The sequence below is a fragment of the Narcine bancroftii genome, chromosome 5 (genome assembly GCF_036971445.1).
Source record: "Narcine bancroftii isolate sNarBan1 chromosome 5, sNarBan1.hap1, whole genome shotgun sequence".
NCBI classification, from domain to species: Eukaryota; Metazoa; Chordata; class Chondrichthyes; order Torpediniformes; family Narcinidae; genus Narcine; species Narcine bancroftii.
The window spans coordinates 151069124-151094622 of record NC_091473.1 but is presented as its reverse complement, the minus strand read 5'-3'; the positions used below and the strand labels follow the sequence as shown (position 1 = coordinate 151094622).

At 44.2% G+C, this 25499-nt stretch overlaps 1 protein-coding gene across 3 annotated transcripts in view; it reads left to right on the top strand.

Annotated features, from left to right (window-relative positions):
- LOC138764069 (vitellogenin-like) overlaps nt 1-25499 on the top strand; it is a 112250-nt gene that overhangs the window by 48309 nt on the left and 38442 nt on the right. For all 3 annotated transcript variants that reach the window (XM_069939380.1, XM_069939379.1, XM_069939381.1), the window contains 8 exons: nt 3998-4122; nt 5752-5853; nt 7802-7921; nt 8002-8191; nt 15864-15948; nt 16092-16277; nt 19079-19211; nt 23105-23324. In XM_069939380.1, the coding sequence (XP_069795481.1) occupies nt 3998-4122; nt 5752-5853; nt 7802-7921; nt 8002-8191; nt 15864-15948; nt 16092-16277; nt 19079-19211; nt 23105-23324 (1161 nt within the window). The remainder of the gene's footprint in view (nt 1-3997; nt 4123-5751; nt 5854-7801; nt 7922-8001; nt 8192-15863; nt 15949-16091; nt 16278-19078; nt 19212-23104; nt 23325-25499) is intronic.

Here is a 25499-nt window from a genome sequence, read left to right as displayed (position 1 = left end):
AAAAAATGTCCTCTGGTGTTTGCTATTCCCGCCCTGAGAAAAAGGAAGTGGGCCAATCAGTTTAAGAGGATTTTTGAGGGGAAATAATTGGTAGGAAAAATGGAGGGAGAAGAACTGAGGGGATTGCTCCACAAGATCACAGCCAGACACAGTGGGTGAAATTATCTCCTTTGTAGTCATTATTCAATTAAGTTATTTCATAGAGTTTTGTTTCAATTCCTTGGAGTCCATGTATTGGAGACCCTCAACTGAAGGCAGCACATCAAGGCAAACGTGAAGAAGGCACGTCAAGACTTCCTAAGGAACCGGAGGAAGAGGGATTAATACATTAGGTATTGATAGCAGGGAATGGATGAAGTGTTTGAGGGATATAAAGAGTGCAAAAAAAATTTAAGAAAGAAATTAGAAAGGCTAAAAAGAGATTTGAGGCTGCTTTGGCAGGCAAGGTAAAAATAAATCCAAAGTGTTTCTACAGGTACATTAAAAGTAAAAGAATAGTGAGGGATAAAATTAGGCTCCTTGAGGATCTGAAGCGTTGGCTCTGTGAGGAGTCCGAGAGATGGGGGAAATTTTAAATGATTTTTTTTTTCAGTGTTCATGAAGGAAAGGAAGATTGACCCAGATTAAGTGTGGAAAACCAGTAGTGAAGTCATGGAAAATATAAAGATTAATGAGGAGGTAGAACTGACTATTGTAAAGAGAATCAACGTGGATAAATTTTTGGAGAAGGGAAGGCATTGGATGTTGTCTATATGGACTTTAGTAAGCCCTTTGACGAGGCTCCGCATAAGAGGTTAGTTAGGAAGCTTCAAGCATTAATGATGAAGTAGTGAAATGGATTCAACAATGGTTGGATGGGATATGCCAGAGAGTATTGGTGGAAAATTGTTTGTCAAATTGGAGGCCAGTTACGAGTGGAGTGTCTCAGTGATTGGTACTGGGTCCATTGTTGTTTGTCATATATATTAATGATCTGGATGATAGGGTGTTAAATTGGATTAGAAAATATGCAGATGATACGAAGATTGGTGGGGGGTGTGGATGGTGAGGAAGGTTTTTAAAGCTTGCAGTGAGGTATAGGACAGTTAGGAAAGTGGGCAGAAAGATGGCAGATGGAGTTTAATACTGATAATTGAGAGGCGTTACATTTTGGTCGGACTGATCAGCAAGGGTCAGACTCGTTAAATGGTAGACAATCGAGGAGTGCAGTGGAACAAAGGGATTTAGGAGTTCTGGTACATAATTTGCTGAAAGTGGAGTCACGTGTAGATAGGGTGGTGAAGAAAGCGTATTGTATGTTGGCCTTCATAAATCAGAGTATTGAATGCAGGAGTTGGGATGGCATGTTGAAGTTGTATAAGGCATTGGTGAGGCCAAATTTGCAATATTGGGTGCAGTTTTGGCCACTGAATTATAGGAAGGATATAAACAGAATAGGAGATTTACAAGAATATTGGTTGCCTGGGTTTCGTGGTTTGATTTACAGTGAAAGGTTAAACTTTATTCCCTGGAGCATAGAAGATTGAAGGGTGATTTGATAGTGGTCTTTAAAATTATAAGGGGGACAGATAGAGTCAATGTGGACAAGCTTTTTCCATTGAGAGTGGGGGAGATTCAAACAAGAAGACATTGATTGAGATTGAAGGGAGAAAAGTTTAGGGAAAACGTGAGGGGGAGTTTCTTCACTCAGAGGGTGGTGGGAGCTTCCCTTTTGGTTGAGCTTCTGGCCAAAGTGGTAGATGCAGGTTCGATTTTAATCTTTAAGGAAAAGTTGGATAAGTCTATGGACAAGAAAGGTATGGAAGTTTATGGGCTGGGTGCAGGCCAATGGGACTAGGTGGTGAAGGTGTTTGGCATGGACTAGAAGGGCTGAATTGGCCTGTTTACATTGCTGTAATTGTTACATGGTCCAATACTCAAACTTCTACAGGTGCACTGTGGAAAGTGTATGGGCTGGTTGCACCGTGGTCTGCTTTGGAAACACGAGTATCTAGCAGCTCAGAAAGGCTGCAGGAAGTGGTAAGTATAGCCATGTCTATCACAGGCTCTGATCTCCCCTCCATTGCCTCAAGAAGGCAGCCAACATCAAAAAAGGCCCCCATTGCCCTGATCACAACCTCTTCTCCCTGCTTCCTACAGGCAGAAGGTACGGAAGCCTGAAGTCCAAAACTTCTATGTTCCAGAACAGTTTCTTTCCAACAGCTGTCAGACTTTTGAACCTATGCTATCCGAATGATAAAATCCCCCAGGACCAGATTCAGGTTTATTATCAGTGTAATACATGGCATCACATACAATCCTGAGATTCCTTTTCTTATGGGCCAGGCAGAATTTCTTCTCCTCGGTAACTGTAAACTGTAGTCAAGAAAAAATAATACATGTATAGTACAAAAAAGAAACTGTAAACAAACTGCAAATACAGAAAAAAGAAATATTCAGTGACAAAAAATGTGCAAATTAAGAATCTAATTCAGTGTTTTTCTTGCACTAATTGGAACTTTGAATATTTATGAATCTGTCCCTTTATATTTATTACAGGCAGCAGGGTTAGTGCAGTGATTAGTGCAACACTGTTACGGTGCCAAGATTTTGGGTCCGAATCCAGTGCTGTCTATTAGGAGTTCATACGTTCTCCCCGTGTCTGCGTGGGTTTTCCCCAGGGGCTCTTGTTTCCTCCATGTAATAGATGACTCTCTCCTTTTTTTGGACCTGGTCGCCCGCCCATGGAACTCCCGACACCCTGACCGCCCACCCATCCGATGCCCCAATTGCCTATCCATCCGAGCTCCCAATGCCCCAGCCACCTGGCCATCCAAGCTCCTGATGCCCCAAGCACAGACTCACCACCTGGTTCTGGCCATCCGAGCTCCCAATGCCTTGAACGATGAAGGTAATTAACGGCGGTCAAAAATATGACCCATGTAATAGTTGACACCCCCCACCCCTCGAAAAATTGATTGGGTATATAAAGTAGCTCCCTGAAAGTGGCAACAGTGGTAGACAGTTGCCTTCATCAGTCAGTACAGGAGCACGACGTTGTGTTAAAATTGTACAGGGCATTTGTGAGACCACACTTGAAATATTGTGAGCAGTCGCTCAGCTATAGGTCAATTGGAAAAGCTGTGGAGAATGTTACCGGGGGAGGGGTTGGTGTTGCGCTGGTTATAAGGAGTAGCTGGATGGACTTTGAGTGTGGGAGGCTGACAGATGACCTTGCAGAGGTTTACAAAACCATGAGGTGTGTGGATAAAGCCAATAGTCATAGCTTCTTTCTAAGAGTAGAGGAGACGGAGATTGGATGTCACAGATTTGAGGGAAAGATTTACAAGAGGGACACCTTCACACAGAGTGTATAGGGAATGAGCTGCCAGAGGAAATGGTAGAGGTAGGGTCAGGTTCGATGTTTGAAGGACATAAATAGGAAAGGTTTATGGAGAAAACACATATTGGATGAGCTTGATTGGCATTGACAGTCAAGTCAAGTTTATTGTTACCTCATTGTACAAGTACAGCCCAATGAAACCATGTTTTCCGGTCCTCAGTGCAAAACGTGCAGACACACAACCAGACATAGCTCACAGACAGACAAACAATACACCTACAGGACAAGTATTTTAACAGTACAAATAAATAAATCAATATTGTTTTGTGAATATGAGAGTCTCAGTGTGAGCAGTTCCTTTGGTCATTCTCCATTCTCACAGCTCGTGGGAAGAACCTGTTCCTCAGCCTGGTGGTGCTGGCTCTGATCCTCCTGTATCTCTTCCCCGACGGGAGCATCTGAAAGATGCTGTATGCAAGGGTGGAAGGGGTCCTAAATAATTTTGCTTGCCCTCTTCAGATGACAACGCTGGCAGATCACTTCAATAGTGGGCTGAAGGGCCTGGTTTTCTATTATAAGGTGTTACAACACTCCACCCTGTTGTCCGGGCAATGGCAGCCTCTCGGTAATGCCTCAGCACTGTTGGTTGATTGGCTCTCCTTCTCTGTGATGCAGATAAACTGATGGCAGGAGCAGCTGCTAAAGTGATCGTGTTGCATGATGCGGGAATGGTTATTCCATCGGTTACCGCTGCCAAGTTCTCAGGTTACATGATGGGCGGCTTTGGAGACCTTCTCGAGGTAACGTTTCTTCTGCTGGAGAAGTTCTGCGCAGTGTGGAGCCCGGCTTTGTCTTGTGTCTGGGTTGATGAAGAACATGACAAACATCAGTAGAAGCCCAAGCTCTTTGAAATAAATCACAGAAGTCTGCAGACACTATGGTTGAAGTGAAAACACAAGGCTGGAGAAACTCAGCAGGTCAAACAGTGTCCTTTATATAGCAAAGATAAAGGAACATAACCAATGTTTCGGGCTTGAGCCCTTCAGCAATGTTATGATTAGGTCTGAGATGAGTGGGTGCCACAGTTGGCATAGCGGTTAGTGTAAACTCCTTACAGACAGCGCCAGCGATTGGGTCTGGGGTTCCAGTCCCATGCTGTCTGTAAGGAGTTTGTATGTTCTCCCTGTATCTGTGTGGGTTTTCCCCGGGGGGGCTCCAGTTTTCTCTCACTCTTCAAAAAAAGTCCTGGGGGTCAGGTTGTTTGGGCATAATTGGGCTGCACAGACTCATGGGCCGAGATGGCCTGTTTACCGTACGTCTAAATTTTTTTAAAAATTAAGTTTGCCTTCCTTTGTTGGCTTTTAATTTAGATGCCTACCTGCTTTTTACTCGTACCTTGAAAGAAAGGTGGCACGGTTAGTGTAGCGGTTAGCACAATGCTGTTACAGTGCCAGCGATCAGGACAAGGGTTGGAATCCCGCGCTGTCTGTCAAGAATTTGTACGTTCTCCCCATGTCTGCATGAGTTTCCCCGGGGGCTCTGGTTTCCTCCCACTTGATGAAATGTACCGGGGGTGTAGGTTCATTGGGTGGCATGGGCTTGTGGGCTGAAAGGGTCTGTTACTGTGCTGTATGTCTTTATTAAAAAAAATTTTCCCTCAGAGAGTTACAAGTATATGGAACTCCCTGCTCTTCATTAGATGCACTCCAAAAGGAGTTGGATGTGGCCCTTACGGCTAAGGGGGTTGAGAAAGAGCAGGAATACTGATATTTCATGATCGGCCTCGATCCTTTTGAATGGTGGGGTAGGCTCGAGGGACTGAATGCTCCCATTTTCTGTGATCCTACTCTCCCCTGGCCAGTGGATGTGACTTCCCTGCTTTTACCTTGTCTATTAATTGAATGTTTCTATCAGATACCCCCCCCCCTCACCCTCACCCCCGTCCTTCCATACTCAAATAAGTATACTCACTTGTCCATCAAGTTAGCCCCTCATCCCTGGAATCCACCTGGTGAATCTTCTCCGCACCACCTCCAAAGCCAGTCCATCCAAGTGAGAGCAGAACTGCATGCAGTGCTCCAGGTTCAGCCTCACCCAGAAGAATCAGAATTTATTGTCATGAACGTGTCACAAAAATCATTGATTTGCGGCAACGTCACAGGAGCGAATATTGCTATAAATTACATTTTAAAAAAAAAATAAATCCATGCAAAGGAACTGCCCTGTTTAGATGCAGCAGAATCTCCCTGCTCATAACACAGTTCCTCTCAAATTCATATCCTTGGATTGGTGGAGATTCCACCACCCAATTAGTCTCTACTTTAACTTGAATCTCCTCAGCTCCCTGATTGATCTGGAATACCAAATGCTTACAACCTTCTGTATTAAAAAAAACAGTCCTGAAAGAATTCGTCTTTTTTTAATTCCAGGTCGGTTTACGTATGGAAGGTCTCCAGGAAGCAGTAACGAAAAGTTGGAAGAAGGCTGGGCGGATTCTGGATATGAAGCAAATGCAGCGCATTTTAAGCAAGGTAAGACTGAGTCATCGTGCTACCAATTTTAGGGAGGGTGAAACGTTTACAAGATGTGTCAACATTTAGAGGAAATGGAAAAAGGAAGAGGACATTTAGTCTCTGATGCAATGCACAGATGTGCTGGGGAAATTCAGCAGGTCACACATCATCCAATGGAAGTAAAGGGTAACAAATGTTTCAGGCCTGGGCCCTGTGATGGATTATGTTATATTTTATATTGTATATAGATATGTTTTAAAGGAGATAAATTGTGGGTTTTTTAAATGTAGGTCACAAGCAAACACAAACACTTCACAACACAGATCTCATTTAAAATGCCAGAGTTCTCCTCAAGCCAGATAGTCCGTGCTCCCAGTGCCTTTGTAAAGTTAATGGAAATTGCTTTGCTGAAGCACTTCACAAGTAGGTGTTAATTGAACATGCTGTGGAGTAATGGATTATTGTTTTGGAAAGCAACAGATGAACGGAATCGGAAGATTGGGTCCGGCGCCACAGTCTGTCTGAAAGCAGTTGGCTGTTTTAAGAAGGTCATGTGGTTTTGGAAGCAGAGAAAGAGAGGGGAGACCAAACGGGCTTTCTCTAAGAAAAAGAGAGAGAGAACTGGTTTCTGCAGTATGACATGCTGACAACTTGTTTGAAACCCTATTTTGAAGACGGGTTGTGAGTGCTTAGTTCAGCCTGTTCAAAGCCCTTGTGGTCCATACAAGAGGAGAGCACTGGCTGTCTAATGTTTCACTTGAAATAAGGGATACAAAAAGGAACTCTGTGGTGACCTGTTATCATCTGGAAAACCCTGATGGGGCACATTTCTTCAGCAACACACTGACGTGGCTGATCAGAAGGAATCAGTTGTAGGTGTCCAACGTGGAACAAATCTCTCTCTGAAAACCAACAAGAACCTTCCCGAGCGGTAACCATTTACCTTTCAAGCACCAAGACCTGGTGAACTTTTTAAATATTATATTCTGTGCACAGTCTAAGAATTGCCTGCAACCAGTGAACTTGGAGGAATGAGAAGTGAGATTGAACTGTGAACCAAAGAACTTGTCTGAACTTACACACACATTACATACACGTGCACTTCGAATTAGAAGGGGGTTAAGTTAGGATAAGTTAATAGTAATAAGTTAGAGTTTGTTTTTATGTTTAAAGAACATTAAAAGTAACTTTTATTTAAGTAACCATTTTTCTTGGTGAATTTCTATTGCTGCTGGGATTTGGGGTCCTCTGGGCCCATCATAACCCCTTGGAGACTGATGAAGGGCTTATGTCTGTAACATTGGTTAGACCAGCCATTGGGGCAGTACGGATTAGTGTAGTGGTTAGCGCCAATGCTACTACAATGCCAGCGAAGCAGGTTGGAATCCGGCGCTGTCGAAGGAGTTTGTATGTTCTCCTTGTGTCTGCGAGGGTTTACTCTGGGTGCTCTGGTATCCTCTCACCTTTCAATAATGTGTGCAGCTAGTAGGTTAATTGGTGTATGGAGGTGGGGGGTGTGGGGCATAGACATCAGCCAAAAGGGCCTGTTTACATTTTTAAGATTTTATTTACAGTACGGTAGAATCTGATTCCATCCATTAACCCCGTGCTGCTCAAATGCACTCAAATTAATCTCCAACCCCCCGGTATGTTACGAACGGTGGGAGGAAATCAGAACACCTGGAGTTTGTACATTCTCCCATGCAGACACGGGGAGAACGTACAGACAGTGCCGGGTTCGAACCCTAGTCACTGGCGCTGTAACAGCATTGTGCTGACCGTGCGGCCCCACTATTACAATACCTAAACTTAAAAAGAAATTTGAAACGAAGTGGGATGTGAAACTGTGCAGTGTGTCTTGGAGCTGGAAGTGGGGATGGGACTTGGTCGTGATATGTTCTCTACATATTTTTTACAAATTTTCGAATACACATTTTAATACATAAATACATACATTTTCCGACAGTTTCCTGACTTAAAATCTGTGCCGGAGAAAATGCCACTTGCGTCGGCATACCTGAAGCTGTTTAATCAAGAGATCGCCTTTGTCGACATCAGGAGGGATTCCATACACAAGGCCCTCCAAGTAAGGCAGAGATCTGGCAGGAACTAACGCCACTGTCCGACCTCGGCTCACGAATAAACTGCTTTGCTTTCTTTCCCCAGATGCTCAATGGAGTGGACGACAGACAGGGCACGCTGAGGAAGATTATTCACCAGCTCAGAGAGCCGGTTGAATTGCGCCCCGCTGCTGCGTTCATGGCGCTGGAGCTGCGTCGCTCTGTCCCAACGTGCATGGGTCTGTCCACAGAACTCTCCCTGGTCTCAGCCTCTGTGGCAAAAGCCTCCCTTCATGGTAAGTCTCTTTCAAAGTAGTTTCCCTTGCCATAAATTGCTCCTGAGTGGTCTGGCACTGGTAGAGCTCTGGGGTATGGAAATGGGCACTTTGGCCCATCTTATTCCTGTTGACCAAGCTATTCCTGTTTACCAGCATTCAGCCTTTATCCCTCTATCCTCTGTGGTTGAAGTGAAAACACAACGCTGGAGAAACTCGGACGATGCGGAATCTATACGGGTAGAACTGAGGAATAGCAAGGGGCGGAAAACGTTAGTGGGGGTGGTATATAGGCCTCCAAATAGTAGTGTAGAGGTGAGGGAAGGCCTAAAAAGAGAAATTAGAGAAGCGTGCAATAAGGGAACAGCCGTCATCATGGGAGACTTGAATTTACATATAGATTGGACTAGTCAAATTGGTAAAAATACTGAGGAGGAGGAATTCCTTGAATGTTTACGGGACAGTTATCTAGAACAATATGTCGAGGAACCAACTCGGGAGCAGGCCATTTTAGATTGGGTATTATGCAATGATAAGGGGCTAATCAACAATCTTGTTGTACGAGGCCCTTTGGGTAGGAGTGATCACAATATGATCGAATTCTCACTCGACATAGAGAGTGATGAAATTAAAACTGAGACTAAGGTCCTGAATTTAAATAAAGGGAATTATGATGGTATGAGACGGGAGTTGAGTAAGATTGATTTGGTGGTTTATGGGGGAGTTGACTGTGGATAGACAATGGAAAGCATTCACAGATCTAATGGAGAAATTGCAAAAATCATTTATACCGGTTTGGCATAAAAATAAACCAAAAAAGGTGACTCAACCATGGATAACAAGGGAAATTAGAGACAGTATTAGGTCCAAAGAGAGAGCATATCAACTGGCCAAAAAAAGTATCACAACCGAAGACTGGGAGCAGTTCAAGATGCACCAAAGGAGGACAAAGGGATTAATCAAGAGAGCAAAAAGAAATCACGAAAGTAAGCTTGCGGCAAATATAAAAACCGACTGCAAAAGCTTTTATAAATATGTCAAGAGGAAAAGATTGTTGAAATCCAGAGTAGGTCCTTTGCAGTCAGAATCAGGGGAATATATAATGAGGAATAAGGAAATGGCAGACCAATTAAATTCTTACTTTAGTTCTGTTTTTACAAGACAGGATACAAATAACCTCCCAAGGATGTTGGGAAACATAGAGACTAATGCAAGGGAGGAACTGAAAGAAATCAGTATCTCTAAGGACATGGTCTTGGGGAAATTGATGGGATTGAAGGCTGATAAATCCCAAGGGCCTGATAATCTACATCCTAGGGTACTTAAGGAAGTGGCCATTCAGATAGCAGATGCTTTAAGAATTATTTTCCAGAACTCGATAGACTCAGGATCAGTACCCATGGATTGGAGGGTAGCTAATGTTACCCCACTATTTAAAAAGGGGGGTAGAGAAAAAGCGGGGAATTATAGGCCGGTGAGCCTTACATCAGTAGTGGGAAAAATGATGGAATCCATTATTAAGGATGTAATAGCAGAGCATATGACTAGCAGAGAAGGGATCGGACGGAGTCAACATGGATTTACAAAAGGTAAATCGTGCTTGACAAATCTATTGGAATTCTTTGAGATGGTGAAAGGTAAAATAGATGGGGGAGAGCCAGTGGATGTGGTGTACCTGGACTTCCAAAAGGCCTTCGATAAGGTCCCGCATAAACGACTGGCTTCCAAAATCAAGGCTCATGGGATTGGGGGAAAAGTATTGATGTGGATTGAGAACTGGCTGGCAGGGAGAAGACAGAGAGTTGGGATAAATGGCTCATTTTCTGAGTGGCAGGCGGTGACCAGTGGGGTGCCACAGGGATCTGTACTGGGTCCCCAGTTGTTCACAATTTACATTAATGATCTGGATGAGGGGATTGGATGTAATATCTCCAAATTTGCAGATGACACTAAGCTAGGAGGGGTTGTGTGCACGGAAGAGGTGGTCAGGAAGCTCCAGTGTGATTTGGATCAATTGAGGGACTGGGCAGATCCATGGCAAATGCACTACAATGTGGGTAAATGTGAGGTTATCCACTTTGGTAATACAAACCGGAGGGCAGATTACTATTTGAATGGCAATAGATTAAGAGATGGGGAAGTGTATGGAGACCCAGGAGTACTTGTACACCAGTCTCTGAAGGTGAGCATGCAGGTATAGCAGGTGGTTAAAAAGGCAAATGGTATGTTGGCCTTCATATCAAGAGGGTTTGAGTATAGGAACAAGGATACCTTACTGCAGCTGTACAGGGCCTTGGTGAGACCCCACCTGGAGTGTTGTGTGCAATTTTGGTCACCTTATCTAAGGAAGGATGTTCTTGCAATGGAGGGAGTGCAGAGGCGATTCACCAGGCTGAGACCTGGAATGGCAGGAATGACTTAGGAGGAAAGATTGCGCAAATTGGGATTGTACTCGCTGGAGTTTAGAAGATTGAGAGGGGATTAGAGACCTATGAAATTCTGGCAGGACTGGACAGAATGGATGCAGATGGGATGTTTCCAAGGATGGGAAAATCCAGAACCCGTGGCCATGGTTTGAGGATAATAGGCAAACCATTTAGGACCGAGATGAGGAGGAATTTCTTGACCCAGAGGGTGGTGAATCTGTGGAATTCATTGCCACAGAGGGCAGTGGAGGCAGGTTCATTAAATATATTTAAGCGGGAATTAGATTTATTTCTTCAGTATAAGGGTATTAAAGGTTATGGAGAGAAGGCGGGGACGGGGTACTGAACTTTAAGATCAGCCATGATCTCGTTGAATGGCGGAGCAGGCTCGACGGGTCGAATGACCTACTCCTGCTCCTAACTTCTATGTTTCTATGTTAAACTAGCAGGTCAAACAGTGTCCTTTATAGAGCAAAGATAAAGACACATAACTGGAGTTATTTACATTTAAATTTTAAAACATTTTAAATTAAACATTTAAAAAAATTTAAATTTAACTGACATTTTGGGCTTGAGGCCTTCATCAACGTTCAATATGCAATGTACTTCTATCCATCTCCCTGGCAGTACAATGGCAGTACATTCTGAGCTAAGTCTCTGACCTGAATTGTTAATTCTACTTAGACATAGAGCACGGTAACAGGCCGTTTTGGCCCACAATTCATGCTGCCCAATTTACACCCCTTTAACCTACACCCCCAGTATGTTTTTGAAGGGTGGGAAGAAGCTAGAGCCCCCGGGGAAAACCCATGCAGCAGACACGGGGAGAACATACAAACTCCTAACAGGAAGTGTGGGAATCACTCAGCAAGTCAGACAGCATCTGTGGAACAAAAAAACAGAACGAATTGTTTCAGGTCTGGCAAACTCTGAGCGCTGAACTCCATCACCTGCTGCGATCTCAAACCTTCTTTGATATCATTCCCTGCAAAGTTTTTCAAAAGGTGCAAGCCAAAAAAAGATTCAGAATTGGGTTATTTTCATGAAGGGGTCACAAAATTCATTGTTTTGCAACAGCACTGTAAGGCAAACATTTATATAAACCATCTTACAACAAATAAATAAAAACAGTGCATGAAAAGTCAAAGTGAAATGGTGCCTTTGGTTCATTGATTATTCAGGAATCTGATGGCATCGGGGAAGAGGCTGTCCTTGTGCTCATCTTTAGGCTCCTGTACCTTTCCCCCGATGGTAGCAGAGTCTGGAAAAACAACCACCTGAAGAAACACACAAAGATCAGCGTGTACAGAGCCGTTGTCATACCCACATTCCTGTTCGGCTCTGAATCATGGGTCCTCTACCGGCATCACCTATGGCTCCTAGAACACTTCCATCAGCGCTGTCTCCGTCCCATCCTCAACATTCATTGGAATGACTTCATCCCTAACATCGAAGTACTCGAGCTGGCAGAATCCTTAAGCATCGAATCCACGATGCTGAATACCCAACTGCGCTGGGTGGGTCATGTCTCCAGAGTGGAGGACCATCGCCTTCCCAAGATCGTGTTCTATGGCGAGCTCTCCACTGGCCACCGAGACAGAGGTGCACCAAAGAAGAGGTACAAGGACTGCTTAAAGAAATCTCTTGGTGCCTGCCACATTGACCACCACCAATGGGCTGATAGCGCCTCCAACCGTGCATCATGGCGCCTCACAGTTCGGCGGGCAGCAAGCTCCTTTGAAGAAGCCCACCTCACTGACAAAAGACAAAGGAGGAAAAACCCAACACCTAACCCCAACCCACCAATTTTCCCTTGCAACCGCTGCAACCGTGCCTGCCTGTCCCGCATCGGACTTGTCAGTCACCAACGAGCCTGCAGCAGACGTGGACATTACCCCTCCATAAATCTTCGCCTGTGACGCCAAGCCTAAGAAGAAAGCAGAGTGAAGTGGGCACGGCCTAGCTGGTGACTAAAGGCTGCTTTCTTAAGACACTGCCTCATGTAGACGTCCTCAATGGAGTGAAGTCACAAGGATTACCTTCTAGAAGTTGATAAAATCACCAAAGATTTAGATAATATGAGTGGCCGCTGTGTTATGAGCCCAAAGGACCCCAAAACCCAGCAGCAATAGACATTCACCAAGACCAGTGGTTTTTAAAACTATAGTTATTTTTAATCAACTTCAAATGTGAAAATAAAATCAGACTTTATACCTATACTTAATTATACTCTATAACTAACCCAAATTAACCCCTTTCTAATTCTAAGCACTCGTTTATGCAATGTGTGTGTAAATTTAAGAAAAGTTCTTTGGTTCACAGTTAATCTCCTTCTTCCAAGTTCACTGGTTGTAGGCAATTCTTATACAGTGCACAGAATTTGTATAAAGTTCACCAGGCTTTGGGGCTCAAAAGGTCAATGTTTACTGCTCAGGAAGGTTCTTGTAGGGCTCACAGAGAGAGATTTGTTGTTCCAGGATTTCCACAGCTGAGTCACCTCAATTTCTCGCTGATGAAACTTGCCCCATCGGGTTTTTCCAGATGGTAACCTCCTTCTTTCAGGCTACCACAGAGTTCCTTTCTGTTCCACATTTCAAGAGAAGCATCAGACCGATTGCACTTCCAGCCATCCGCCTCTCTGGAGCTTTCTTCAGTTTCAACCAGCTTCCTGGCTTGCACTGTTCAGCTCTGATAGAGCTTATTGAACTTGTCTCCTCTTTCTCTTTCTCTCTCTCTCTCTCCAACTGCCAATTGCCAGAAAGCCTTGTGATTCTCTCACTTGCAAAAACCCCCACCTTCTTCAGCAAACAGGAGTTATCCTTCTTGGTCAAGCTGTTGACTTAGGTAAAGAAAACCCAGGAGTGACCCTTCTGTGAGCACTTTGCAGAACGGTTGGAAGCCTTGTAGTTATCCAACTATCCAGCCTGTCTCCAATTCCAAACAATGGTCTATTCATTTCATGACATCATTTCAATTAGCACCTACCTGTGAAATGTGCATCACATTCTCCATAGATCCTGCAATGCTACTGAATATTTTTTATTCAGTCTTTCAAATAAGATCTGTTTTAAAATGTATGTATGTATGTGACCTACTTCAATTTTACCAAATTCCTCCCAATATTTATCCATTACTGCTGTCATTCTGGGGAGCCTAAAACCAGAGGGTATAGTTGTAAAGTGAGAGGGAAAGATTTAAAAAGCGACTGTAGGATAACATTTTCCACACAGAGGGTGTTGGGTGTAAGGAACAAGTTGCCAATGGAGGTGGGAACATTTAATGACAGCGCTGTTGTGGTGTGGACCAGGGAGAGTGGAGACGCAGCGCTGCTCTGAAGGGTTCAACTGCCTGGTCCTAATGCCGGCATCTCTGTACAGGTTTTAAACAGTCTGTTAAATGAGCCGATGGTATTTTATTGAAATTCTTCATCCATGAGGTATGTGCGCAAGATGGTGGCGCCTGGTGAGGGGGAGCAGTGGACCATTGCAGGGCACCAGAAACAGGGAGGACACCCCCACACCTCCCCACCCCATGGAGAAGCAGAGGAGATGACCTGATGGGATGGTGACCATGGCAGTGTACCAGTGTGACTCTCACAAGCTGCGGGCAACATGGATCTGGGGGGGGGGACCGCACAGGTTGCTGGAGACTGGTTCATGGGAACTTGGTATTGGAGCCAGGACTTGAGAGGATGCTGAGGGCAAGGAGGGCTCCAGGGCCTCAGGTGCTGATCTGGATCTCACGTTGATGATGAACGCAGAGGCTGCGGGAGTGCTGGAGGAAAATCCACTGACATTCAGTGATTCTGAAGGGAATCTCTTTTCTCTCATATTGTAGCCGACATTAATGGTGATGCTTCATCTGCCTTACGGCTGGCAGAAGTCAATTTCATGTAATATTACATCTTCTGTACTATTACATGACAATAAAGGAGTGTTTCTTTTTAAACTAATTTTATTAATATTTATAATTAATACAATTAAACAAAGTACAATATAATAAAAATGAAAGGAAAAGACATTTCCAAATATGAAAACAATTCAAAAATCCAGAGCATGTTGGTCATATGATATCAAAGCAGAACATCAAAAAAAACTCACCCACTGGAAAAAAAAAGAAAAGATGAAATTATCAAATTCTTTTCTAGAAAGTTACAAAATTTCTTTTTATAATTAAAAAGTCTACAATTCTCTTTCCTTCTCTTCTCCTTCGATCAAAATTTTATTGATGTTTACATTATTCACAGTTAAACAAAACAGTTATTATCAAAATCAAAAGGAAGGGAAGGAAAGAAAATCCCAAGCCAAAAAAAACCTTATAACTTGAAACCCCGACCACTGTGCAAGGTTAAAAGAAAAGATAAGTGGGAATCAGGTGACACCAGCCTGGAACCAGAGCATCTAAACACCCGAATTCTTTAGGTTTTGGTCACCATCCATAAATGGGCCCCACGTATTTTGGAAGTTAATATTTGACTCTTTAATAGCATATCTAATTTTTTCCAGACTTCGATAAGGCATGATGTCAATGAGCCATTGTGTGTGTGTAGGTGGAGTATTGTCTTTCCATGTAATCAGAATTGCACGTCTGGCTAACAATGAAGTAAAAGGCCAAATTTGGCTTTGAGTTGGAGTCAGTAAAATATCATCTTCTTGAAATGATCTGAATAGGGTAGTTAAAGGGAAAGGTTCTAATTTGACCTTGACAATCACCGATAATGTTTAAAAGACATCTTTCCAAAAGTTGTCTAGACTAGAGCAGATCCAGAACATGCGAACCAAAGAAGCATCACCAATTTTATATTTGTCACATTGAGGATTATTCCTGAATAAAAACGAGACAATTTAACTTTAGACACGTGTGCTCTCGCGACCAATTTAAATTGCAGCAAACAGTGTTGCGCACAAAAGGAAATTGTATGAATCCGATTACAAATAGAAGCTCAAACCTCATCTGAAAATGATGAATTCAAATCCGTTCTTGATCTTGAGGCTATTCTAAAGTGCAGCAAAGTCCAAAAAAAAAAGAATCTTGAATTACAAAATTTAAAAGATATTTACACAAGTAGATGGATAGGAAAGTGGTAAAGGGATATGGGCCAAATGCAGGCACTTGTCCAGCCCCGTGAGTTGGCCTGTTTCCGTGCGGTACAATGCTAAGACAAGGGTGTTCTGGAGATGCACGCTGTTTCGATAAGCGAAGCGGGTAATCACAGCAGCAGGTGAAGGAGCTATTGAGACTGACACTGCTCACTTTGTCTTAAACAGTCGAAGCCAACTTCTCAGCTTCCACCTCTACCTTCTCTCAGCTGCTCGGTGCCAACATTGTGCTGAAGACTCAGATCAACCCGAGGTATTATATTCAAATATTTCTGTAAAGAAGCTGGGCTTCTAAAGAACAGTCTGAATTATCATTCATGTTTAAGGTGTGAACGGCTCAGTAACTGCCCAAGTCACCTGAGGCTAACCGAATGCCTCTCTGCTTTATCTCCTCAGCCTGGCTGTATACAACAAAGCCTCAATGGGAATAAGCGCGCCCTTCATCCAGTCTGGCCTTGAACTCACAGCAAAGGTGCACTCTTCTCTGCCCGTGGATGTGCTGATGAAGCTAAATGTAAAGGAAGGCAGTCTCCAAATTCACAGTGTTCCAGTGCAGCAGGAGAATCCGATAATGACTCTGAAGTAATGAATACTTTCTTTCCTTTTCCTGCCTTAGGTTTTTCTTTTAGCGCAGTGTGGTAACAGGTCCTTCCAGCCCATGATTTTGCCCCACCCCAAGTACACCCCTGTGACCAATTAACCTACTAGCCTGTACGTCCCACAGACAGACATAGGTGAGGATAGTATCTTGGTGGGAATGTGGGGAGTGTACAATGGGATCAGTGTGATTTTTTTTTTTAATTTAAAATTTAACCATACAATACGGCCACAGGTCCTTTTTGGCCCACAAGTCTGTGCCGCCCAAATCCACCAATTGACCCACACCCCCGGTACGTATCGAATGGTGGGAGGAAACCAGATCCCCTGGGGAAAACCCATGCAGATGTAGGGAGAATGTGCAAACTCCTTATAGACAGCACTGGATTGGAACCCGGTCAGTGTAATAGTGAGTTTATTGTCATACGCACAAGTACACCAAAATTCTTACTTGTTAAGTCACATGCAAGATACTCCCACAACAATAGCATTAATTAAATTATCACAATGTATAAAGTACCGGCTTTATATTTTATATAAAGTATAGGTTGGAAAAGAACAGGCCTGTGAGCTGGGCAATGTGGAGATTAAGGAAGAGAAAGTGTTGGATCTTTAAAAATAGCAAGATTTGATAAGTCCCCAGGGCTGGACATGATATACCCCAGACTGCTGTGGGAAGGGAGAGAAGAGATAGCCAGGGCAGTAGCTATGATCTTTGAATTCTCTTTGGCCGCAGGGGAGGTGCCGGAGGATTGGAGAATGGCAAATGGAAAGGGAGTAGACAGTCCGTCCAGGGTGAGCTAGAGGACATAGCCTCAAAGTGAAAGGAGTTTGTACGTTTCCCTTCCTTTTTGTTGGCTGCATTTAATCAATTAACTTACAGTCGTCTTTCACCTGCACCGTTTAAAGGGATCCTCACTCTGGCACGAACTCCCGAAGTTGGGAAAGAAAGAAGGAAGAGGGTGGGTAAGAAAAACCTAGGGAGTGAAGGGTATGGGCAGAGTGGCAGAGGACAAGGCAGCATGACCAGATGTGGGGAAGTGTCTGGAAAGGCAGGGGAAGCAGGTTCAACAAGAATGGAAAGGAAATTGGGAACATTCATAAAGATAGTGAAGGTTCAAGATTCCTTTTATTGTCACGTACACTATATACTTCAACCTAAGTCTGCCGTAAGGCAGGCAAAGAGTTTCCATTAGTGTCGCCTGGCGCCCCTTACAGTACGAGAGAATGAGAAGCAAAATAGAGTCTCTGAGTGTCCGTGAATTCACCTCCTGTGGCCTCTGCAGCTGCGCAGACCCCTCTTCAATCCGTCAGCCACCTGAGCTCCATATCCAAACCTCCTATACGATCAGGAAGCCTTCAGTGCCCATGGCCTTTTAAGAACCCTTCTTGCCCTCAGCGCCCTCTCAGTTCCGGTATCAGATATCTGGTTCCCATGAGCCAGTCTCCAGCAGCAGCACCCTGTGAGAGTCCTTCGACCGCAAGTCACCAAGCACCCTTAGCCCATGTGGGTTATGCAGCCACAGAGCCCCTCACTGGTCTGCTGCCATAGTCAACGTCACTGTAGGGTGGTCTCCTGGGCTTCTCCTTCTAATCGGGGGGGTGGGGGGGGGGGGTTGTTCTCCCTTTCTCTGGTGCCCTGCACCAATCCACTGCTCCCTGGAGTCTGCAACCCTTCGTGGTACGCCATCCAGCACAGGCTCCATTTAACGGGCCATTTGAAGCCTGTACACAGGCAGAACTATCAGTTCCAGGCAGCAGGATCCTGCAGAGTAGCACTACATCTCAGCTCACAGCTCTCCCAGGTCCAAAGCAGCGTTAGCGCTGCAGTTAGATCAGCTCAGCCTTCTGAGTCCATGCTGACCATCAACCTCTTATTCTAAGTGATGACACTTTACGATAATGCACATACATATAATGTTCTATGCAGCTGAAGGTTTGCTGGCTGCAGTGAAGCAGGTTTGTAAGATGTACCAGCTGCAATCATGAACATTGAATTATCATAATCAGCCTTAGCAGAGCATGATAAATGTAACAGGACAGATAAATATTGCTCATTCTCATCAAAACCCTCCCCATGTTCTACACTTCAATCACACATTGGGGCCAATTAACCGATAGATACACACGTCTTTGGGATATGGGTGGGGAGGGAACCCACGCGGTTCCAAAGAGAGCATGCAAACTCCACACAGACAGCGCAGAGGGTCTGGATTCGTGGGGCTACACGTCTCCTAGTTGGCTGATAGGGAAAAGAAACTAAAGCCAGTACAAGGTAGGGAGGCATATCCTTCTGTAGGAGTGGACCTGTGTTTGAGTGGGACATGAGGTTTTGGCCCAGAATGAGGTGTGGGTGGTGATAACACCCCAGGAGGAGAAAGGACTTCTGTTAGGCTGGCAGTGAGGTAGTTACCTTAGACTTTCTGTAGATGCTGCCTGACCCACTGAGTTTCTTCACCACATTTTACATTTGGACATGTAGCACGGTAACAGGACCTTCCGTCCCACAACCCCATGCTGTCCAATTACACCCAATCAACCTACAACTCACCGTATGTTTAGGAAGGTGGGAGGAAACCGGAGCCCTGGGGAAAACCCTCGCAGACACGGGGAGAACATACAAACTTCTTCCAGGCAGAGCTGGATTCAAACCCATGTTGGTGGCGCTGTAACAGTGTTGCGCCAACTGCTGTGCCATTGTGTATCGCAGCTCCTTCAAACATGTGTGGAGAATAGAGTGTCTCCTGTGCAATGTTACTGCCTTATAAAGCATTTTTAACTCACAGATCTCAAGTGTTTGCTGTCTCACGAAGCCATGAGAATTTGGTCACGGAAAAGGTGACGCCCTTCTTGCCTGAGATTAAAGAAGCAAACATCATGAAGCAAAAATTCAAGACCTCGCAGGAGACCCAGAGTGATGTAAGTGTGATTGACATTAAATAGCATACCTTGGGGCTTCACCTGTTGAGGCCTTTAGCTACTGTACATAGTCACCAAGGTCAGAGACATCAAGATGCGAGAGGAGAGTTGTTCTCCTGGATTGGGAAATAAGTCTAATGAGGCAAGGTTGGCAGAGCTGGGACTTTTCACTTTGGAGCGTAGAAGGATGAGAGGAGACTTGACAGAGTCTACAAGATTCTGAGAGGCATAGATAGGGTGGGTGGCCAGCGCCTGTTTCCCACGGCAGGATCAGCAAACACCAGAGGACATGTGTACAAAGTGAAGGGAGGGAGGTTTAGGGGAGATTACAGGGTAAGTTCTTTTTTACTCAGAGTTGTGGGGGCTTGGAATGCCTTGCCAGGGATGGCAGTGGAGGCTGGAACATTAGAGGCATTTAAGACTCTTTGGCACATGGATGGAAGAAAAATGGAAGGTCACGGGGTAGGGAAGGTTTAGTACTTTTTTAAAGGAAAATATGGGTTGGCACAACATGGAGGGCCGAAGGGCCTGTACTGTAGAGTTCTATGCTCTAAAACGGAAGTAATTGAAAGGTGGAGTTACAAACCTGGAAGAGTTTGAGCTGGAGGAGCTCAGCTGGCTTGTAGCGTCCAGAGGAGGTATAGAAATATTACCGACGTTTCAGGCCTGAGCCTTTCCTCAAGGTGAAGAAGGGCTCAGACTTGAAACGTCGGTGATATATCTTTACCTCCTATGGACTCTGTGAGACCAGCTGAGCTCCTCCAACATTTCTGTAAGTGGGAAGGGAAGGTTGAGAATCACTGCTCTAGACCCAATTGTTACTAAAATATTTTGCTAGAGAAAAATTGTCATTGGCCCATTTCCTTTGGAGTTATGAAACCATGCACATAACGAGTCAATGAGGGACGATTAAAACAGTGGTTTACAAACATTTTCTTTCCACTCACATCCCACCTTAACCAATCGCTTACTAATCAAAGAGCATCTCTGCCAGAGGGATTACTTTAAGTGGGATGTGAATGGAAAGAAAAAGATTGAGAAACTCTGCCCTACTATGTACAAAGCAATATTTATTTAGTTATAGATAGTTTCTCTTGATCTGAATTGTTTGTCTGTATGTGAGTTATGTCTGGTTGTGTGTTTGCATAATTTAGGACCAGAGAACGCTGTTTCATCGGGTCGTAATTGTACAATCCGATGACAATAAACTTGACGTGATAAAGGGAGATGTACAGAGCAAAAATTTACATTGAACATGACAGCATACCACAGGCCCTTTGGCCCACAATGTTGTGCTAACCTATATACAACTACTCATCAAATTAAACCTTCCTTACCTTACACCCGTAACTCTCTTGCATCCCTGTATCTAAGATTCCCTATTATTCTAGCCTCCACCACCATCCCAGGCAAGGCATTCCAGGCACCCATATAACCATGTAACCATATAACTACTTACAGCACAGAACAGGCCAGTTCGGCCCTACTAGTCCATGCCATAACAAATCCCCACCCTCCTAGTCCCACTGACCAGCACCCGGTCCATACCCCTCTAGTCCTCTCCTATCCATGTAACGATCCAGTCTTTCCTTAAACGTAACCAATGATCCCGCCTCGACCACGTCTGCAGGAAGCTCATTCCACATCCCCACCACCCTCTGCGTAAAGAAATTTCCCCTCATGTTCCCCTTATAATTTTACCCCTTCAATCTTAAACCATGTCCTCTAGCTTGAATCTCCCCCACTCTTAATTGAAAAAGCCTATCCACGTTTACTCTGTCTATCCCTTTTAAAATCTTAAACACCTCTATCAAGTCCCCCCTCAATCTTCTACGCTCCAGAGAAAAAAGCCCCAGTCTGCACAACCTTTCCCTGTAACTCAAACCTTGAAATCCTGTCAACATTCTAGTGAACCTTCTCTGCACTCTCTCTATTTTGTTTATATCTTTCCTATAATTTGGTGACCAAAACTGTACACAGTACTCCAAATTTGGCCTCACCAATGCCTTGTACAATTTCATCATAACCTCCCTACTCTTGAATTCAATACTCCGATTTATGAAGGCCAACATTCCAAATGCCTTCTTCACCACACCATCTACCTGAGTATCAGCCTTGAGGGTACTATTTACCATCACTCCTAAATCCCTTTGTTGCTCTGCACATCTCAACAGGCTATCATTTAATGTATATTACCTATTTAGATTTGCCTTTCCAAAATGTAACACTATCTGTATTAAATTCCATCAGCCATTACTCAGCCCACACCTCCAGCCTTCCTAAATCACCTTTTAATCTACGGTAATCTTCCTCACTGTCCACAACACCACCAATCTTTGTATCATCCGCAAACTTGCTTATCCAATTCTCCACCCCTACTTCCAGATCCTTAATATATATAACAAACAATAGTGGACCCAGGACCGAACCCTGAGGAACTCCACTAGTCACCGGCCCTCCAATTGGACAAACAATTTTCTACCACGACTCTCTGACACCTCCCATCCAACCATTGCTGAATCCATTTCACTACCACCTTATTTATAACTAATGCCTCTACCTTTTTTCCTAACCTCCTGTGGGGAACTTTGTCAAAAGCTTTACTAAAGTCCAAATAGACAACATCCACAGCTTTCCCTTCATCAACCTTTTCTGTAACCCCCTCAAAGAACTCAAAATGTTTTGTCAAGCATGATCTACCCCTGAAAAAACCATGCTGATTACTCCCTAGCAATCCCTGTACCTCCAAATATTTGTAAATACCATCCCTCAAAACACTTTCCATCAACTTGCCCACCACAGACGTCAAACTCACGGGCCTATAATTCCCAGGTTTACATTTGGAACCACATGCGCCACCCTCCAATCCTTTGGCACTACCCCTGTGGCCAGTGACATCCTAAATATCTCTGTTAATGGCCCCACTAACCGTCCACTAGCCTCCCTGAGTGTCCTTGGGAATATTTTGTCCGGTCCTGGAGATTTATCCACCTTTATCTTTTTCAACACAGACATCACTTCCTCCTCAGTTATCCTTATATGCTTCATCATCTCCCCACTATTTTTTTATTACCTCAACTGGTTGAATATTTTTTTTCCTGAGTGAATACCGAAGCAAACAAATCATTCAAAATTTCCCCCATTTCCTCTGACTTCTCACTCAGCCTACCCTCGCTACCTACAAGGGGACCAATTTTATCCCTCATTAATCATTTACTTTTATTGTACTTCTTGAAACCCTTTTGATTTTTACCCACAATTCTCTGGGTAAAAAAATACTTACCCCAGATGTTTCACCTGAATTTTCCTCCCCTCACCTTGTCCAGATGTTTTCTGGTGTTTGCTACTCTTACCTCTGAGAACCAGGTGCTAGCTGTCTACCTTATCTATGCTTCTTCTAATCTTGTAGACCTCCATTAAGTTGTCTCTCGTCCTTCACTCCAAAGAGAAAATTCTAGGTCTCTTAATCTTGCTTTTTACGCAGGTACTGATGGAAGCAGATACAATAGCAGAGGATCCGGTGATCGAGGTGGGAATGGGGACCCCGGTTAATGAAGAATTGGGACCTTGGTGAAAAGGGTCCCAAGGGGAATTGGTGCCTCAGTGAATGGGGTCCTGGTGAACAAGGGTGGGAATTGGGGTCCTGGTGAATGAGTGTGGGAACTGGGGTCCCGTGAACAAGGGTAGGGACTGGGACTCAGTGAATGAGGGTGGGAGTAGATGTCCTGGTTAAAGGTGGAGAGAGCAGAGGCCTGGTGAGGTGATAGAACGCAAACTGATGATCTGGATTCTGAACTGTCAGTCTGATCATGAACGGTGGGAATTCTGCTGAGAAACTGAGTGAAATCCAAGCCTGAGCTCACTGTTCATCCCTTACTGTCACCGATCTACAGACTGATATTTATTCCAAAATTGGATTGGATGGAGAGGAGTTTTCAGACAGAACCCAGTGGCTGGCACCACAGCCTTGGATATATAAATCCTGCTCGAGCTTGTCTAACTTCGCCTTTGAGGTGTGCCTGGATGCCAAAGTTGCAAATGTCCTTTACGTACGACATAGTCCGCTCTACAGGCTACTGGGAACGCATGTGGCCAGGGTGCTGATCAGACCAGGTAATTCTTCAGCAAATCGCCTTGCACCTCCATGTTGCAAGACCATCCCTGACCTACACCAGAAGGAGTTGGCCTTCAATCGTTGACAAGGAACCCCCCCCAATTCCAATAGTGGAGCGCTAGGATTCATACGAATTAGGCCATCCAGCCCATCAGATCTTTCCCTGTCTGATTTACTATCCTTTTCAATCCCATTCTCCTGCATTCTACTCATAACCCTTGATTCCATTCCTAATCAAGGATCTATCGACCTCCATTTTAAATATCCCTAATGATTTGGCCTCCACAGCCATCATGGCAATGATTTTGACAGATTCTCCTTCCCGCCCCCCCCCGGGGTAATAGAAAGCCAATTGATGTCTGTAAGGGAAATGAGAGTTGAAGGGATGGGTAGGAAAGTGGACAAAAAATGTTGGATCACGCTTTAGAAATTTTAAATGTGGACATACAGCATGGTAACGGGTCCTTTCAGTCCACGAGTCTGTGCCAATTAACTTACACCCCCAGTACATTTCGAACAGTAGAAGGAAACTGGAGCACCTAGGGGAAACCCACCAGGCATGGGGAGAAAGTACAAATTCCTAAAGGACAGAGCAGAATTCAAACCCCCGTCCCGATCGCTGGCGCTGTAACGGAATTGTGCTAACCGCTACACTAAACAATGCACTCTGATCGCAACCTCCCCCAGCACCTCCCTTCCATGTCCATTCTATCCAGGCTTTTCAGTATTCCAGAGGTTTCAATGTGATTCCTCCTCATTGTTCTAAACACCAGTGAGTACAGTCCCAGATGATTCAATCCCTCCTCATCTCTGCAATCAACCTGGTGAACCTCCTCTGCACTGCCTCCAAAGCCAGTACGTCCTTCCTCAAGTAAGGAGACCAGAACCCCATGCAGTACTCCAGATGTGGCCTCACCAGGGCCTTGTTCAGTTTCAGTAGAACCTCCCTGCTCCTAAATTCAATCCCTCTAGTGATGAAGGCCTTCTTGATAGTCTGCTACACCTGCATACCAACCTTTTGTGATTCATGCACATGAATTCCCAAGTCCTCCTGCACGACAGCACGCTGTAATCACTTGCTATTTAAATAATAATCTGATCTTCCATTTTTTTCCTTCAAAAGTGGGTAACCTCACATTTACCAACATGGTACTCCATCTACCAGGCCATTGCCCACTCACTTAACCTATCTTGACCCTGTGACAGATTATGTTATATTTTATATTGCATATAGATATGTTTTTGGGAGATAAATTGTGGCAGGTTTTTTTTAGTGTAGGTCACAAACAAACACTTCACAACACAGATCTCATTTAAAATGCCAGAGCTCTTCGCAAGCCAGACAGTCCAGGCTTCCAATGTCTTTGTAAAGACAATGGAAACTGCTTTGCTGAAGGACTTCACAGGTAGGTGTTAATTGGACGTGCTGTGGAGTAATGGATTATTGTTTTGGAAAGCAACAGATGAAGGGACTCAGAAGATTGGTCCAGTGCCACAGTCTGAGTGCAGTTTGCTGTTCTAAGAGGGTCATGTGGTTTTCTTAGAGAGAGAATTCAGTTCTACTGTTCAGCAGCTGGGACTGGAACATGATAAGCTGGCAAGCTTGGGGAAAAACCCCATTTTGAAGATGGGTTGTGAGTTCTTAGTTCAGCCTGTTCAAAGCCTTTGTGGTCCATACAAGAAAAGGGAAACAGAAAAGGAACTCTGCGGTGACCTGAAAGAAAGAGGTTATCGTCTGGAAAACCCTGATTGGGGCAAGTTTCTTCAGCAAGACATTGAAGTGGCTGATTGGAATGAATCAGTTTGTGTTCAACGAGCACAAATCTCTCTCTGAAAACTGACAAGAACCTTCCTGAGCAGTAACCATATACCTTTTGAGTAACAAAGCCTGGTGAAATTCATAAATGTCAAATTCTGTACACAATATAAGAATTGCCTGATACAAGTGAACTTGGAGGAATGAGAAGTGAGATTGGACTGTGAACCAAAGAACTTTTCTGAACTTACACTCACATTACATACATGTGCACTAAGAATTAGAAGGGGGTTAAGTTAATAGTAATAAAGTTTGATCCTGTTTTTATGTTTAAAGATAATTAAAAGCAACTTTTGTTTAAGTAACTATTTGTCTTGCTGAATGTCTATTGCTGCTGGGTTTTGGAATTCTCTGGGGC